Genomic DNA, 15,504 nt, shown 5'->3' with positions numbered 1-15,504 from the left:
TTTTCTCTCTCAATAACCCTGTTTAACGGTACCCCTCTCTCTCTACTTTCTAGTCATACACCTAAAATGGGGTGTAATTGCATCTTTTAATTTTATAGTGCATACATGTATTCCCACAGCTACACCGATGAGTAGTTGGAATATAATATTTATATTTATACTAGTATTTCATATACCACGGTGACCGGTGAGATGAAGAAAAAAAATGACTTAATTAATTAACCCACCCATCTTGTCTTAGACTATTAAAATTGATAAAGGTGATCCATATTCTTGACATACACCGTCACACACTTACTCTCGCACAGGTCTCTAACATTCCCCTTTTCTCTTTCTGCAACTAAAATACAAAAGCTACCATCATTTCTCTTGCAACTTCACTTGCCTTCAACTTCATCCTTTCATCCTCTCTTCACATCTTCATTCATCCATGGACACAGCTCACTGGCCACAGGTATGTAATCCATATGTACCTGCTGCAACCCCCCTTATCTATCAATTTTCTTTAACCTTTCGCTTTCTCACTTTTTCCTTTGCTTTTGCCACAACATAAAGAACATCATCAAAAAGTTTCCATTTAATCTATTATTCACCACCTCTTTCTTTAGCAAAAACTACACATGTATTCAGTACTCCCCCTTTTTCGATCGTGAAAAGTGTACACTGAGTAAATTAATTATTATTTATTAATTAGTTAACCTCTCTTGTATGTTAATTGCGTGATACACAAACCTGCATGGTTTGATTAATTATATAACTTGTTTGTGCATGATATGTTATTGAAGGAGATGGTGGTGAAACCAATAGAAGATATAGTAGTGACAAATACATGTCCAAAGGGTGTGGAAAAGAAGGCAAGGCCACAGAAGGAACAAGCCCTTAACTGTCCAAGGTGTCATTCAATTAACACCAAGTTCTGCTACTACAACAACTACAGCCTCACACAGCCTCGCTATTTCTGCAAGACTTGTAGAAGGTATTGGACTGAAGGTGGATCCCTCAGAAACATCCCTGTAGGAGGTGGATCAAGGAAGAACAAGAGATCTTCTTCTTCTTCCACACCTAATAATAAGAAGCTTAATGTTCCTGATCTAGTCATCTCACCTCCAACTTTGTCACACACTCAAAACCCTAAGAATAATAATAATGTTCATCAAGGCCAAGATCTCAATTTGGCTTTTCCAGCAACCGTCCCAGATTTCAGAAACATATCTGAATTGGTTCAACAAAATAACAACAACAATAGTAGCAACAGCAATATGTCAGCTTCAGTTTCTGCTTCTTCTTCTTCTTCAACTACTACTACTACTACAGCCACAACAGCTTCTCACCTTTCTGCAATGGAGCTTCTTTCTGGGATCACTTCAAGTTCCACTGGTTTGAATGCTTTCATGCCTATGCCAGTTCCTGCTGATCCAAATTCCGTCTACACTTGTGGGTTTCCTCTGCAAGATTTCAAGCCAACCCTGAATTTCTCTTTAGATGGGTATGCAAGCCTTCACAATGTTCAAAGTGGGAGACTCTTGTTTCCGTTTGAGGACTTGAAACAGGTTTCTAACACCACCACCACCACCACGCCAATGGATCAGAAGCAACAAGGGGATTCAACTGGGTATTGGACTGGAATGTTAGGCGGTGGATCATGGTAATTAATTAATCAAGAGAGTCAAAAATATATTTATTAATTTATTTACTTTCTTCTCTAGCTTTCTACCAAGTTAATTTTCCTTTCAACTTTTTTTTTCTTTTGGTTTTAATGAGTTTCCTTCAGATCATATGAGGACTTCACTTGTTTGGATTTCTTCATGACTGGCTAACAGCTGATAGGATCGATTCATACATGGGTTTCTTTTCCTCTTCTGTCAATTTCTTATGTATCTAGCTCCTCTTCATGACCAAGATGGGATCTTGAAATTAATGAAGCTTATTTTAGCCAGGCTTCAGTAGTAATCAAGGGTTACATTACATTTCATTTCATTCTATGTAATGATAGAAGAGATCAAGATTAACCCCATTTTTTTTAGGGTTAACTAGTAGTAGCTAGAAAGGGGTCCCGGGTAAATTAAGTGCATGTTGCCCTTTTAATATCTCATGTAATTTATATTCCATCACAAGGCAAGGCAACCCACACAACATTTTACGCCATCATAAATTGGTTTGGTTGTCTATAATGTACAAGAACATATTATATAAATTGGTATGTTAATTATGTTATATGACTTACGAATGTCTCACTGCAAATGCCTTTTTTTTCTTTTTATGCTGTAAGTTGCAGCTAGCAAGATTCATCTGTGCATTAAAATGTGTTATATGATGAAGCAGAATATATGGTGCAATATAGCAAGAGGAGAATAAAAGGGAGGTGAGAGTTCTGATATGTTCACGTGACATCCCATTAGAGAAAGGGTGATTAAGATAGTCATCATAACTACAAACTAAAAAGCTGCCTCTCAATCGAAAGCTCACCTACCGGCCTCCACAATAGTAATATTTTGGTTTGAAAGAGTGAAATGTTTTTTATGATAGATTTAAAAACTAAGAGTGTTGAATGAGATTCACATTTGCAGCATTAAGGCGAGGCAATGATGATTGCTTGCGTCCCACCTCTTCCTTTGTCTATCCCAATTGAAAGAAGAAGAAGAAGAAAAAAAAGTGAGAAGCATCTGACACATGACATACCCTGTTATCTTGTGCTTTTCTGAGTGGGGGACCCATAAACATTCCCCTCGGCATGTGTGCTGAATAAGAATAATAATACAGTCAGTCCCACTTGCTTCATCAAATTCATACCATTCCAACCCAACTTCTCTTCTATAAACTTGCTTTGTCCTTTTCTCATCATTCTGCGCTGTAACCCACTACTGATGCAAATTATTAAACCAATTCTTCAGACTAAATCTCATCATGCATATATATTTAATATGATAAGAGATACTACAAACAAATTAACTTTTTTTTACCAATATATATTCTATTACATTTTATTATTGGTTAATATTTATTAAATGAAAAGTAAAATTCATTATGATTTTTTAATTTTTAATAAATTTTATTTAATAATAATAAGTTTGTTAAAAAAATATGTTAGAGAGTCTAACAATTTTCATACATTACTTGATTATAGAGCAAATTTTCAAGTGTTATAACAAAATTTAGTAATAATTTAAAGAAAATAATTAATATATATATATATACACACACTATTTTTTGTCTCGTTTCTTTAGTTATTTTTAAAATATTTATCAAAATATTTTTTTGAAAATTATTAATTTTTTGATAATGTAAATATTTAATATAATAAATAAATAATGATTTAATAAGTGCGTGATTATAACTGTATAGAATGGTTAATCATTTATCAAATAGAAGTATTTTATCATAAAATTCATATAATGAATCATTTTTGTAAAATGTAAATGATAGATAAAATGAAAGGAAAAGAAGAATAATATAAGGATTAAACTAAAAAAAAAAAAATCTTTAAAAGTGCAACCAACGTGCTTTTGTTGTAGTCTCCCAAATTAAGAAATTTTAAATGAGTTATTAAAATTTTCAATTATTTTATCATAATTTTTAAACTTAATTACTTACTATTATTTTATTTCTTAAATATATGTTAATTCTATCAATAATTTTTTAAAAAATTTTAGTAAAAAATATACATGATTCACATCTTTTACTTTTATATACTTATTTCAATTTTGGTTTAGAAAATACGATAAAGTTAATTATACACTTTCAAGGATTATAAACTAGTGATTTCCGTATGTTATTTAAAACTAATAATTATTTTAAGTAATATTTATATTAACATTTATGTTTAATTATATTTTGTGTCCCTAAATTTTTATATTACAGCAAATTTTTCCCCTAAAATATTTTTTCATAGATTTTACTTTCAAGTTTTAGAAAGTTATAAATTGTATTATTTTTAATATTTTATTGAAATATAAATATAATAGTGAGGTAAACATCAAAGTTAATTGAATTTTGTGTTTTTAAATTTTTGTATATTTGCAAATTCTCTCTCATATATATATATATATATAATTTGTGTATGTCATTGTTCATTGGTGTGAAACGCATGTTATATTCTGATATTGTTTGATATGTCTATGTCACACCATACAGAATTTCATGTCGGTGCTACCATGCGTGTAAATCTTATACGCTCCTACAATATTATATATATATATATGGATCCATTAGTTCATACTTTCATTATTAAAATCTACCCATGACGTCACCACAGTCGGCATGACTGAGTGCTTTTTTTTAAATATATTATAAAGGTTTTTTTTTTATTATTATAGAGAAGATTTTACTGAAAAAAATAAAATTTCTTTAAAAAATATAATCGTAGATAATCAGTTTAGAAATATTTCTAGTGAAATAAAATATAATACAATTTATGTTAGAAAGTATTTTAGCATTAATTAATCTTATTTTTTTAAGATAGGAAAGATTACACAGATAATCGCAATAAAGATTGAACCTAGGTTCTCATGTGTCTAATTACTTCAATCCCTCCCCACCCAATCACTAGGTTAATCCTAATGTTAATCAATTTCATTTTGATATATATTAACTTTATTTATTTTGAAAAAATATAATTGACCTATTTTGAGTATCAATATTGTATTTTGTCAGAAAAAAAATGAGAAATAAGATAAAGAGAAGTAAAGGAGAGAGAAATAAATAGTAAAAATTTGTAACAAAATAAAGTAAAAATAAAATTATTTAGTTTGAGAGAAATAAAAAATAAATAAAAATAAAATAAAATTATAAATTTGTTTAATTTGAATAAATAAAAATAATAAATTATAATGAAAAAGAATATAGTATTATCCTCTTATGTTAAATAATATTATTTGAATTAAAATTGATGATTGAAATTAAAATTCAATTATAAAGAATTTTTTTATGGTATTATTATTATTGTCATTTTTACGGTTAATACTCAGTACTATTGATAGTTATAACGGATAATAGTGATGATAAAAATTATAGAAACAATAATTATAATGATTTTATATGAAAAACGATAATAATTAAATTTTAATATCAAGTTCCAACCATTATTTTTAATTCAAATGAACCAAAACTAACTGTCATATCAATAAAAGACTATGTGTTCAACCTATGAGAACACAATGCCAAGCCAATTAAATCCACATTAACTTAAAAGTGAACAAAACTACAAAGTAGGTTCCACCTTCATTTGGCCAAGTTAGGCAACATTTAATTTGTCATTAAAGATCCAATAAACTAATTTTTACCCCTCAAAGCCCAAAACATAACAAATAAGGCCCAAGGTTCAAATACAAAGAAAAATAAAAAAATTACAAGGAAAAGATTTATAATCTAAAAACTTAGCTCCTTCCAACAACATTGTGCTCCCTCTTGAACTCATATTCATCTTCTCTATAGTAGATCTCTATCAACCCATTATCAAATGGGTCTAAAATGATGTAAATTTAATTTGTGCTCAAAACTTGTACTTAAAAGCCTTACACTTCATCCAACATATTTGGAATGGGTTGGTTGTGGGTTTGATGCAGATTAGACAAATAAAATTGAGACTCAATTTGAGTTTTTGAAATAAGCTCAAATTAACTAAGATATTCCATATTTAATTTATGTTCAAAAAGTCAAAGTTCAATTCTAATATTTCATTCATAAGGTTCAAGTCATGCCAATCGCAAGCTTGATGTGAGTTGCAGTAAGTCAGGCCAAAAAAGAAATGTGGATTCAATTATGCAAGCTTTTAATACGAAGCTCAAATATGAGAAACACTATTTTTGTACAATTCTTTTTAAGGTTAGGCCCGGATGAATGATTAAATTATATTGAAAGACCTATTTTATTTGGAGCAATTTAAAATATTTATATGATTAAACAATTATGTTTAAAATTTTGACGAATATTTCAATTGCATATGGATATAGTAGTCTTTGATTAGTATATATGAAATGTCTATTTTTTATTTTAGTTTATTATGTTTATAGACAAAATATTGTAACGCAATTTGAATGAAAACGTCTTTCTAAAGCACTTGTGATGAAGTTTAAGGTCATTACGTCTTAAATTTGCGAAGAAACTATTTTTATTCATTTTGTCATAAATTATTTTATGGATAGTGTTGCATAAATTCGTACCTGTAATTATTGAAAACAATAAAAGGGAATTTTCTTTTTTATAATATTTGTAAAAAATTATGCTAGCTCTCAAATTATTTATATTTAGATTAAATATATTTTTTGTCCTCGAATTTTTTGTCTATTTTTATTTTTATTTCCTGAATAGATGTTTTATTAGTTTTTGTTTCAAAATTTTTGCCAATTTTTACTTTTAGTATTTAAACTTTTTTCTTGTTAATATTTTAGTTCCTAATAACAATATCATTTGTTTATGAAAAAAATTAAAAATAAAACTAAATAAAATTTGTTCAAAAGACTAAAAGTAAAAATTGATAAAAATTTAAGAATTAAAAACATATATAATCCTTCATGTTATTTCTCACTTTCCATTCCACAACGTGACAAAGTGGAAATTTTGTACTATTATAATTTGGATCTCCTGTTGTCACATAGGATTTAAATTTTTTTTCCCTATATTTTGTTATGATAAAAGAAATTAACTTGGGTTGATAATTTATTTTATGCAGATTATGCAATAGATCTACTTCCTTTCTTTTTTATTGTAAGAATTTAGTTGTTGGGTGTTCCTATATAAGAAGGGTTAACTTTTACACCGTAAATAACATATAACACTGCTTCAATGAACCATATAATTAAGAATTCCTGTGGAAAATTGTAACAAAAAAATGTTATTGACTTTGAGATTTTAGTGGTATTAAGATCAGTGGCAATGATGTTACTTAGAACTTAGAAGAACCCACTCATGGTAGCAGCTTATGAATTATGATAGCAGCAATATCTTCTCCGATTGATTTTACCTGGGAGTCAAACACAATGAGATAGAATACAAGTTGATCCTCACCGATTAAGAGAGGATAATGGGACTTGTAATCAATGCTCAATTATTTACCCTTACGCCGCAAACGATTGACTAAGAATAGACTATACAGTGAATCACAGCTGGTAAAGTAATCAGACAGATCAAAAAAATTATTGAGTTGACTTTAAAGAAGTGAATCCTCAATTAATTCACCAAATGCAACCATAATCATACCAAAACTTGTAATCAAACTATATATGTTTGGGGACACATTAGAGGGGCTGTTTTCAGACAAGTATATATAATATCTATTAAAAAAAAAACAAGTAAAAGAAAGTTAAGAAAAACGGTAAAATTAAAGTCTAAAAATTTAAATATGATGGAGGACAGAGAACAAATTAATTAAGTATATATAATATCTATTAAATATAATTTTTTTATCAAATTAAATATAAATTATTATAAACCACATATCTTTAGCATTAAATTAAATATATATTTTTTTAGATATGGAGTTTAGATAAAAGGGTATAAAAGAAGAGTTCATTTATCAAATAATTATTTTTAACGTTATCCCAAGGTGTTAAAAACAATTATTTTGTGGATTACGTACAAAAAAATAAATTGTTTACTTTTAATTTGAAACACTATCATTTTTTCCCTTTTATCAATAAAAATCTTGAGTCTAATAGGAGTATTTTATATTTAAGGTAAATACTAATTAAAAAAGTATATAATATTTGCATGATAAATTTAAATAAAATTTATATATATATATATATATATACATAATATGTAATTATCTTTATAAATTAAATTAAACTTAAAAAGTATATTATTTAAAAACAAAAATAAATTTAATGATTTTAAAATACTTCATAAATATACATTGTTATGAGTTATGACAATATATAATCATGTATAGAATAATTGCATTATGTGACGGTGAGCTGGAAGGGTCTATTGTACTTTGGTCTTAGGTGTCAAATAGAATACAGCTTTTCTAATTTCTACGATGAAATGGAATATTTCATTAGAACACGACACGTGTGCAACTAATCACTTCACATGTTACGTACCATTAGGGTTTGGATAAAATTTCCTTTCTTTTCTGTTTTATACTCCTATCTCATAAGAGTATTTATTAAGTGAGTATATGCGAATCTTATACATATCCATAAATATCTATATATATTCATAAATTTTTATAAAATTATAATTTTTTAAATTTAAATTTGTATTTGACATTAATTCTATTAAAAAACATTAGTTTTAAAATTTATATTTAATGTTAATTTGTTGAAATATTAGAAATAATATAAAATTATAAATGTTAAAGTATTTTATTTATAACAGATACTCATGATATAAATATTACTATATTTGCCTTGTCCCATTTAAAAATGAGTTAAAAAATATATGTACTTATTATTTATAAATATTCTTTTAGATTATTTATTTATTATATGTGACAGATTTTACTTGTAAATACTCGTTGATATGAATTTATTTTTTGTAGTCACGTAGAATGATTTTTTTAGGGTTTTGGTTCGAATTACCCCACCTACAATTAATTAACCTTTTAAATATTTTTAAATACGTTATTTTAGGAAATACCTACGTTTTCAAAATGGCAATTATGTTCAAGAAAATTCTTAAGTCCTTATGTTTTTTATGCAGCTTAATTTAATATTTTAGTCCTATTATTTATTAAGTCATACATTAATATTAATCTAGGTCTAGTGTCACTGATTTGAATATAGCAGTAAAAGGTTAAAAAAAAGCTCTATTTTAAAAAAATAATCATATTATTAATATACAATATATATCATTAATTTCACTAGTTACTAATATTTATAGAAGAATCTCATTGATCATATTTAATTTAATATATCTTTACTCTCTTTTTTCTATAAACAAAACTTTAACCATGATATTGCTTCTCAACCGAAAATATTAGAAAAATCTATAGCACTTTCTGTAATTAATTGAAAATTGTTGAAAATAATAAAACTATATAAACCTTGTTTTTTATTAATAAAGTTTAATTAATATGAAAAGATTTGTTAAGTTACTTGATTAACCTAGAGCACCGTGGACCGAAAAGAGAAGAGTTTTTTTTGTTTGGGGTGAAACAAACTAACAACTCAACACAACTTTGAAGGTGGTGTGAGCAGAACATGGGAAAAGTGAGCTTTAATGTCTCACTTTCTTGGACAACATTATTAACATATAAATCACTAAAGCCTGTGCTTATGTCGTGAAGCAGCTTGTTCAAGTGGACCTCTTTCTGTCAGCTTTAGCTCCCCCCTCCCTCAAACAAAGTGTGAGATTCTCTTTCCTTTTTTCCATTGCCATTTTCATTACCTTATTTGTCGTTAAATTAAATAATTTATGACTCAAAAACTTTATAAAAAGTTTTTTCAAAAAATAAAATTCAATCTTATCCAGATTTCCATCATAATAATCTATAAGAAAAATACACATTTCCTATATATGTTTGGTTTTAGGAAGACATAATGGAAAAGTGAAGCTACAGATAAAGTTTTCGGAAACATGTCTTACACCTACAAGATTTACTTTCTCGAAGTGAAAACCGTGAAAGTTAGAATTAATAGCGTTTATCTTGATGTAAAAAATCTACTTTGTAATCTGTTTTTAAATATGCACTAACAATAACTTCTTCTTTTTTTCTTCAAGAATGATCTTATTCAAGTTTTTTATTTATTTAAATATTTAAGTGAGATGTGAATAGTTTCATAAACTTCGTCTGAATTACACATCACTGCGAAATATAACGACCCGATATAGTCGTCACACTACAGAACAACATTATATACTACTTGAAAATATACTAAAATAGTATAATAAATATTTACAACACAAGTTGCTAATCAAGCAACAAACAACTAGTTATATACAAAAAAATCTGCTACTATAAGGTAGTCTACAAAAAAAATTATCCATCTTCAAACACTTTCTGTGGCCTCTAGCAGTTACCTCCCAGCTTATCTCTGCCCTGCTCCCATATTACGTATGATCATCGCAGTCCAAATTACATGGAGACATGCAAGGGTAAGCTAGAGACAATAAACAACTCATAATAATTTAATATTCAACATAACAACTATATAATCATCTTCGCACACTTGAGACAAACAGCATATATATATACTATACATCTTAACATTCATTTCAACTTACAACATAACAACACTATCGTCATCCTCAACAAGGTCAACATACAACACAATCACAGCTTAACAACATAACAACAAATATACAATTCATATCAACAACAAATCAACTCATCAACAACTTATGCGTCGTCACGCATTTCGACTCGGAGATCTCCTACAACATGGTAAGTAGTCTAAGTGGCTAGGTCCTATCGAACCGACAACACAGCAAATTTGGATATCAATCCACAACACGATAATGGTTTCTCAGACTTTGCCACTTAAACAAGGAAGTATAGTACTCGATTAGGAACTAAGTTCCCGACTTCGTACTTTACTCAAATTGGCCACTTGTAATCGGTATAGGTCGACCTGACCCCTATACTGTGGTCGCTTTATAATCGGTATCACTCGACCTTGCCCCTATACCGTGGTCGCTTTATAATCGGTATAGCTCGACCTTGCCCCTATACCGTGGTCGCTTTATACACGTGTGCCTCGACCTTGCCCACACACATGATCAACTAAGTCCTAGAGGAGAACAACACAACGACCACTCCAAGGGACAACTTTCCAAGGAGGGTTTTTCAACAAATTGGGCTCTCAGAGCACCACAACTATCTCAATCCACACAATGAGATGAACAACTTCGAAAACATTTCCCCTAGTCCTAGTGATCAACAATCATCACAGCTTAATCAGCTTACAACTCAACAACACAGCTTTACAGCAATAGACATCTTGACAACTTTATAGCAATAGGTAACTTAACAACTTTACAGCAATAAGCAACTTAACAACTTTATAGCAATAAACAACTTAACAACTTTACAGCAATAAACAACTTGACAACTTTACAGCAATAAACAACTTAACAACTTTACAACAATAAACAACTATAGTCATCAATCTCAACTTTAAACAACATAGCAACTTTTTAGCAACATACAACTCTCCTCTAACAACTTGACAACACAGTCTAATAATAACATCTCATCATACTTCACAACATAAACATGTCCACACATATAGCAACCTTATCAACTTAATTTCAACTAATTTCAACAATATCATAGATCAACACACAACTTGTAAACAACTTCACAACTTAACTACAACATGCATCTCCAACAACATCATTAATAAATATTTAATCATATATTAGCAACACACAATATTTTCATCACCTAACATAACTCATACTAATCAACCTAAGTACCCAAAGAAGTTCTCAACTCACATACAACCAACAACTTTACAATCTATCTTCCCTTACCTGAAGATTGGCTCAGGATAGCCAAGAAGCAAAATTCCCTTTCTGAAGCTCAATCCGGAACTTCAATCCACCCAAAGCAAGCTTCTTAGTCCAGAGTCCTTCTCTCTAAAACTTCTCTCTAAAAACCTCCCCTTTCTCCTCAACCACCAACCCCTATTTATAGAAGTTCTGGAGTGGCCAGAACGGCCTGTTCCGAATCCGAAACGGCCCGTTCTGCACTCTTTCACCAAGTACAAAATTTACATGCAGAACGGCCTGTTCTGAAATCAGAACGGCCCATTCTGGGACTCATCCAGAACGACCCGTTCTCCATCCAGAATGGCTCGTACTCCCTCCGGAACGGCCCGTTCTCAACTACGTTTTATAGGTCAATTCAGTAGTTTGGAACGGCTGTTCCTGTTTGAGAACAACCCGTTCTGGACTACTAAATCACCCATACTGAGCCTTCTAAAATAATTTACTACATTACACGAAAACCTTCATCTTAAAACAATAATAGTCATGTTGTTTTAACAATTTCCCATCGTTACTTTTGGCAATCAAATTTGTTAACATATATAGTTTTTTTTTATAAATATTACAATGATCACAATCGTAACACTGTAAGGTGTTATATATGTGTGTGTAAGTATTGTTTTTTAACATGTGTTAAGTTATTTTGAGATGTGGTTGAAAGATTATGAGAGTTAATAACTCTTAAAAAATTTGAAAATATTTTAGATGATTTCTCTAACTAGATGTCTAGTTTGATCTTGAGGGGAGAAATATATAATATTTTTGTTAAAAATTTAGTCTCATAGGTTTAATTCTTCATAATCTTAAAAAGATAAACTATAGAGAGAAACTCTAGAGTTCTGATTTTCTCATCTTCTACTTTCTAGGTTTTCTAGGCATAGAAGATCATCATTGATTAGCTGAGTTGGTGATTCAAGGCTGCTGAAGCTAAGAATCAATGGTGGTGTGGAGTCTTGGAGTTCAACTTCCATTTTCTTATTATTCTTCTTCTTCCTCGATTTATAAGGATTTGAGGTAAAAGAAGTTAGACTAAACCTTATTGATTTCTTGTTATTTGTGTTGTTTCCCACTTGGATTGGTTGCTTAAATCACATTTCTATGTGGTTGTTATGATTGTTAGAATTGAAAATGATAGATGGTGGGTTTTTGGGGTTGTGAAGCATGTTTGAGGTGATTCTTGGTGATTGAACCAAATGGTTGTTGCATGTTGAAATTCTTGTGAGAAATGAGTTGTGGATGATGCATATATATATATATATATATATATATATATATATATATATATATATATATATATATATATATATATATATATATATATATGGACTATTGCCTTACATGTTGATTTCCTGGTTTTTAGGTGATGGGAGGACTAATTTGCGAGTTTGTTGGGTGCAAAACTCATCATCACCCCAGGCGTGGTTCAAATTAGAGACCTTTGTCTTAATCACACCGAACGCAGGATTAGTGACATAAAGCTTGAAGAGAAAGAATTACCTCTGACTTGGTCTCATCAAACGTGATTTGAATGACGTTGGACGTGAGGTGAAAGAATTGACTTTACCTAAATTAGCATTAGGTACCAAAGGAGTGGCATCATATGTAAGAAGAGAGAATCATCTTAAATTGGTTTGGGGTTGAGCATGAGACCTTGTCATGCCAGGCCTGAAGACCCAAGGGATCTCCACCTAATTCACACAGAGTGTGGGTTGTATAGCATTGGAAGTGGATGAGACAAAAAGCTCCCTGTCTCGATGGCACTAGGTGCAAGGTATATGGTGTCAAGCATGTATATAGTGGACTACGATAATCATGTTTACATGGGAGTAGAATAATGTTAACTGGAGACAGGCAGGAACTTTGGTGAACCATGATGTTGCCATTATAGCCCTTGATTACTTTTGTTTATTTTGTTGTAGTTGCATGATCGACACCTAGGGTCATATAGTATAGTTTTGGAGTATTATATGTATGTGTGTGTGTGTGTGTGTATATATATATATATATATATATATATATATATATATATAAGGGAGATTATAATTATACTGGTATAACTTTTGCTAAGTATTACACCACTCAATAACTTTATATTAAATGTAAATTTTGTAAATCCAACCGTTAGATTGAAAATTCATATCACTTTATATGTGTATATCAAAATTTGTTAAAATTGAACAACAACTTGAAGGTAATCAAAGTGTTCATATTTTAGTATATTTTAAAATGAATATATTTACGTCAATTTTGTTTTATAAGAATGAAGTATCAAATCATCTTAGATTAATATAAAATTTTGTATATATGATCTAAGAGTAAAGAACTTTCAATCTAACGGTTGGATTTACAAAATTCACATTTAATATAAAGTTGTTGAGTGATGTAATACTTAATAAAAGTTACACCGGTGTAATTATAACCTCTATATATATATATATATATATATATATATATATATAATTTATTGCAATGTTTTCCAAAATTTATAATTATGTGAACTTTTAGGTAAGAGTTGTATTTTTCATTACTACTAGACGATTTTGGTAAGCGTAAAGATCATGATAGATTATTACAACAATGAGATTCAAATAATTCCTTTCCTTCATTTATCAAAATTATAAAGATAAAATCAAATTTTTTTAAGATCATATGTGTGCTATTACAACCTCCCACTATTTGGCTAACCCTAATAGTTCTTTAATTTAATACTTACGAAATCATTTTTATTAAGCTAAAATTTAAAAGAATGTTAGTTTTTAAAGATGATTTATTTAGTTTATCTTAAAAAATAAAAATATTTAAATATGTTTTTAGCTTCTCAAATTTGAAGTAAATTTTTTTAATCTTTCAAATTTAAAATTGATTTTTTTGGTCCCTATGATTTCTAAAAATCTTGTTATAGTTCTTATAATTAATTTTTGTTAAGAATTCTATGAAATATTGTCGCATAAAATCTATTTATTGGTATTTTTGTTAGTGAAAATATCACATTAAAAGTAATTAATACTACATAATTTTTTCAATCTGTTATTTTTAGATATGTTTTTATTGAGAAATTAAAATAAATTTTTTAAAAATTACAGGATTAAAAAAATTAGTTTTAAATTTAAAAGATTAAAAATAAATTTATCTTAAATTTGAAAGATTAAAAACATATTTAAACAAAAAAATAAAATATTAATTATTTTTTAAATATTATTAATTTGATTTTTTAAACATTTTAAACTAGCACTACCATCGAGTTACATCCTTTGAATTCCTTTAAAAATATTTTTTATTTATTACTATTGAGTAAATATGAAGCATATCATAACGCGATCATAGAAAATTTTCATAGTGTTCAAAAAGTTTGTTCTTAAGCTTATTGGCCCTCTATCGGGCATATAGGTGATTCAAAAAATAAATATGTATTCTTATGAGATGCAATTATTTTTTTTATTTATTATTCTTAAAGCTATATGTAAATGCGAAAAAAGGTTCAACATGATGGATAATCCCAAATTTAAAGAAAAGATATCCTAAAAAATAATTAGACTAATTTGACCTAACCTTATAGATCAAATGGGTGAAATTGAGAGAATAATTTGGAGCTCGAAATTTTGGTATAATATATATTTTTTAATATAAATAAATAAATAAAATGATTTAATTTCTAACTTGTCAATTTACTGAGTTAAGAAATTAGTGATCTCATAAAAATTTTGATCAAGCTATCAATATTTATAAAAAAAAATTATCACTTATAATAATTTCATCAAATTTGAACAAAAAAAAAAAATCCTTGCAAATAAAAAGTTATTTTAATTTGTATTTTAAAAAAAATTCTTAGCTGAGTGTAACTCTTCCTAGGCAAATCCATCCAAAAATACCATGATTTGATTATTTGAACCTAATAATGACCCTACTTCAACTTTGCCGGTACAAGATGTTGGCAAACAACCAGCACTTGCAATACATGCAAATCCGTTTCCATATCTTCTGAAGTTTGAACCAAACCCTTTGAATTATACCCCTCTCATTACAGTTTGGTCAAATCTTGAGTGCAGTAATTTTAATACAACTAATTAAAAGTTC

General features: G+C 28.6%; 1 protein-coding gene across 5 annotated transcripts; it reads left to right on the top strand.

Annotated features, from left to right (window-relative positions):
- The first annotated feature begins 260 nt into the window (after window positions 1–260).
- On the top strand, window positions 261–2,783 carry LOC109817952 (dof zinc finger protein DOF4.6). 5 transcript variants are annotated; one of them, XR_014427899.1, is made up of 4 exons: window positions 261–454; window positions 786–1,645; window positions 2,270–2,484; window positions 2,568–2,783. XR_014427899.1 is itself a non-coding variant. In XM_020383310.3 (3 exons), coding segments are annotated over exons 1-3 (885 nt in total). In that variant the 5' UTR covers window positions 261–430; the 3' UTR covers window positions 2,324–2,783. The 5 variants fall into 5 exon arrangements, 4 of the variants coding, with proteins under 4 accessions (XP_020238899.2, XP_020238896.2, XP_020238895.2 ...); XM_020383310.3 differs by having other exon boundaries at window positions 2,323–2,783; XM_020383307.3 differs by having other exon boundaries at window positions 2,276–2,783.
- Window positions 2,784–15,504: the final 12,721 nt, after the last annotated feature.

Source organism: Cajanus cajan, chromosome 7 (assembly GCF_000230855.2).
Source record: "Cajanus cajan strain Asha chromosome 7, NIPB_CcT2T_4, whole genome shotgun sequence".
In the NCBI taxonomy this organism is placed as follows: domain Eukaryota; kingdom Viridiplantae; phylum Streptophyta; class Magnoliopsida; order Fabales; family Fabaceae; genus Cajanus; species Cajanus cajan.
The sequence above is the reverse complement of the archived record's forward strand: the minus strand, read 5'-3'. Positions and strand labels throughout refer to the sequence as shown.

Coding starts and splice junctions, on each gene's coding strand:
- LOC109817952 (XM_020383306.3), top strand. CDS start 431: ATGGACACAGCTCACTGGCCACAG. Junction 455..785: donor ACACAGCTCACTGGCCACAG/GTATGTAATCCA, acceptor ATGTTATTGAAG/GAGATGGTGGTGAAACCAAT.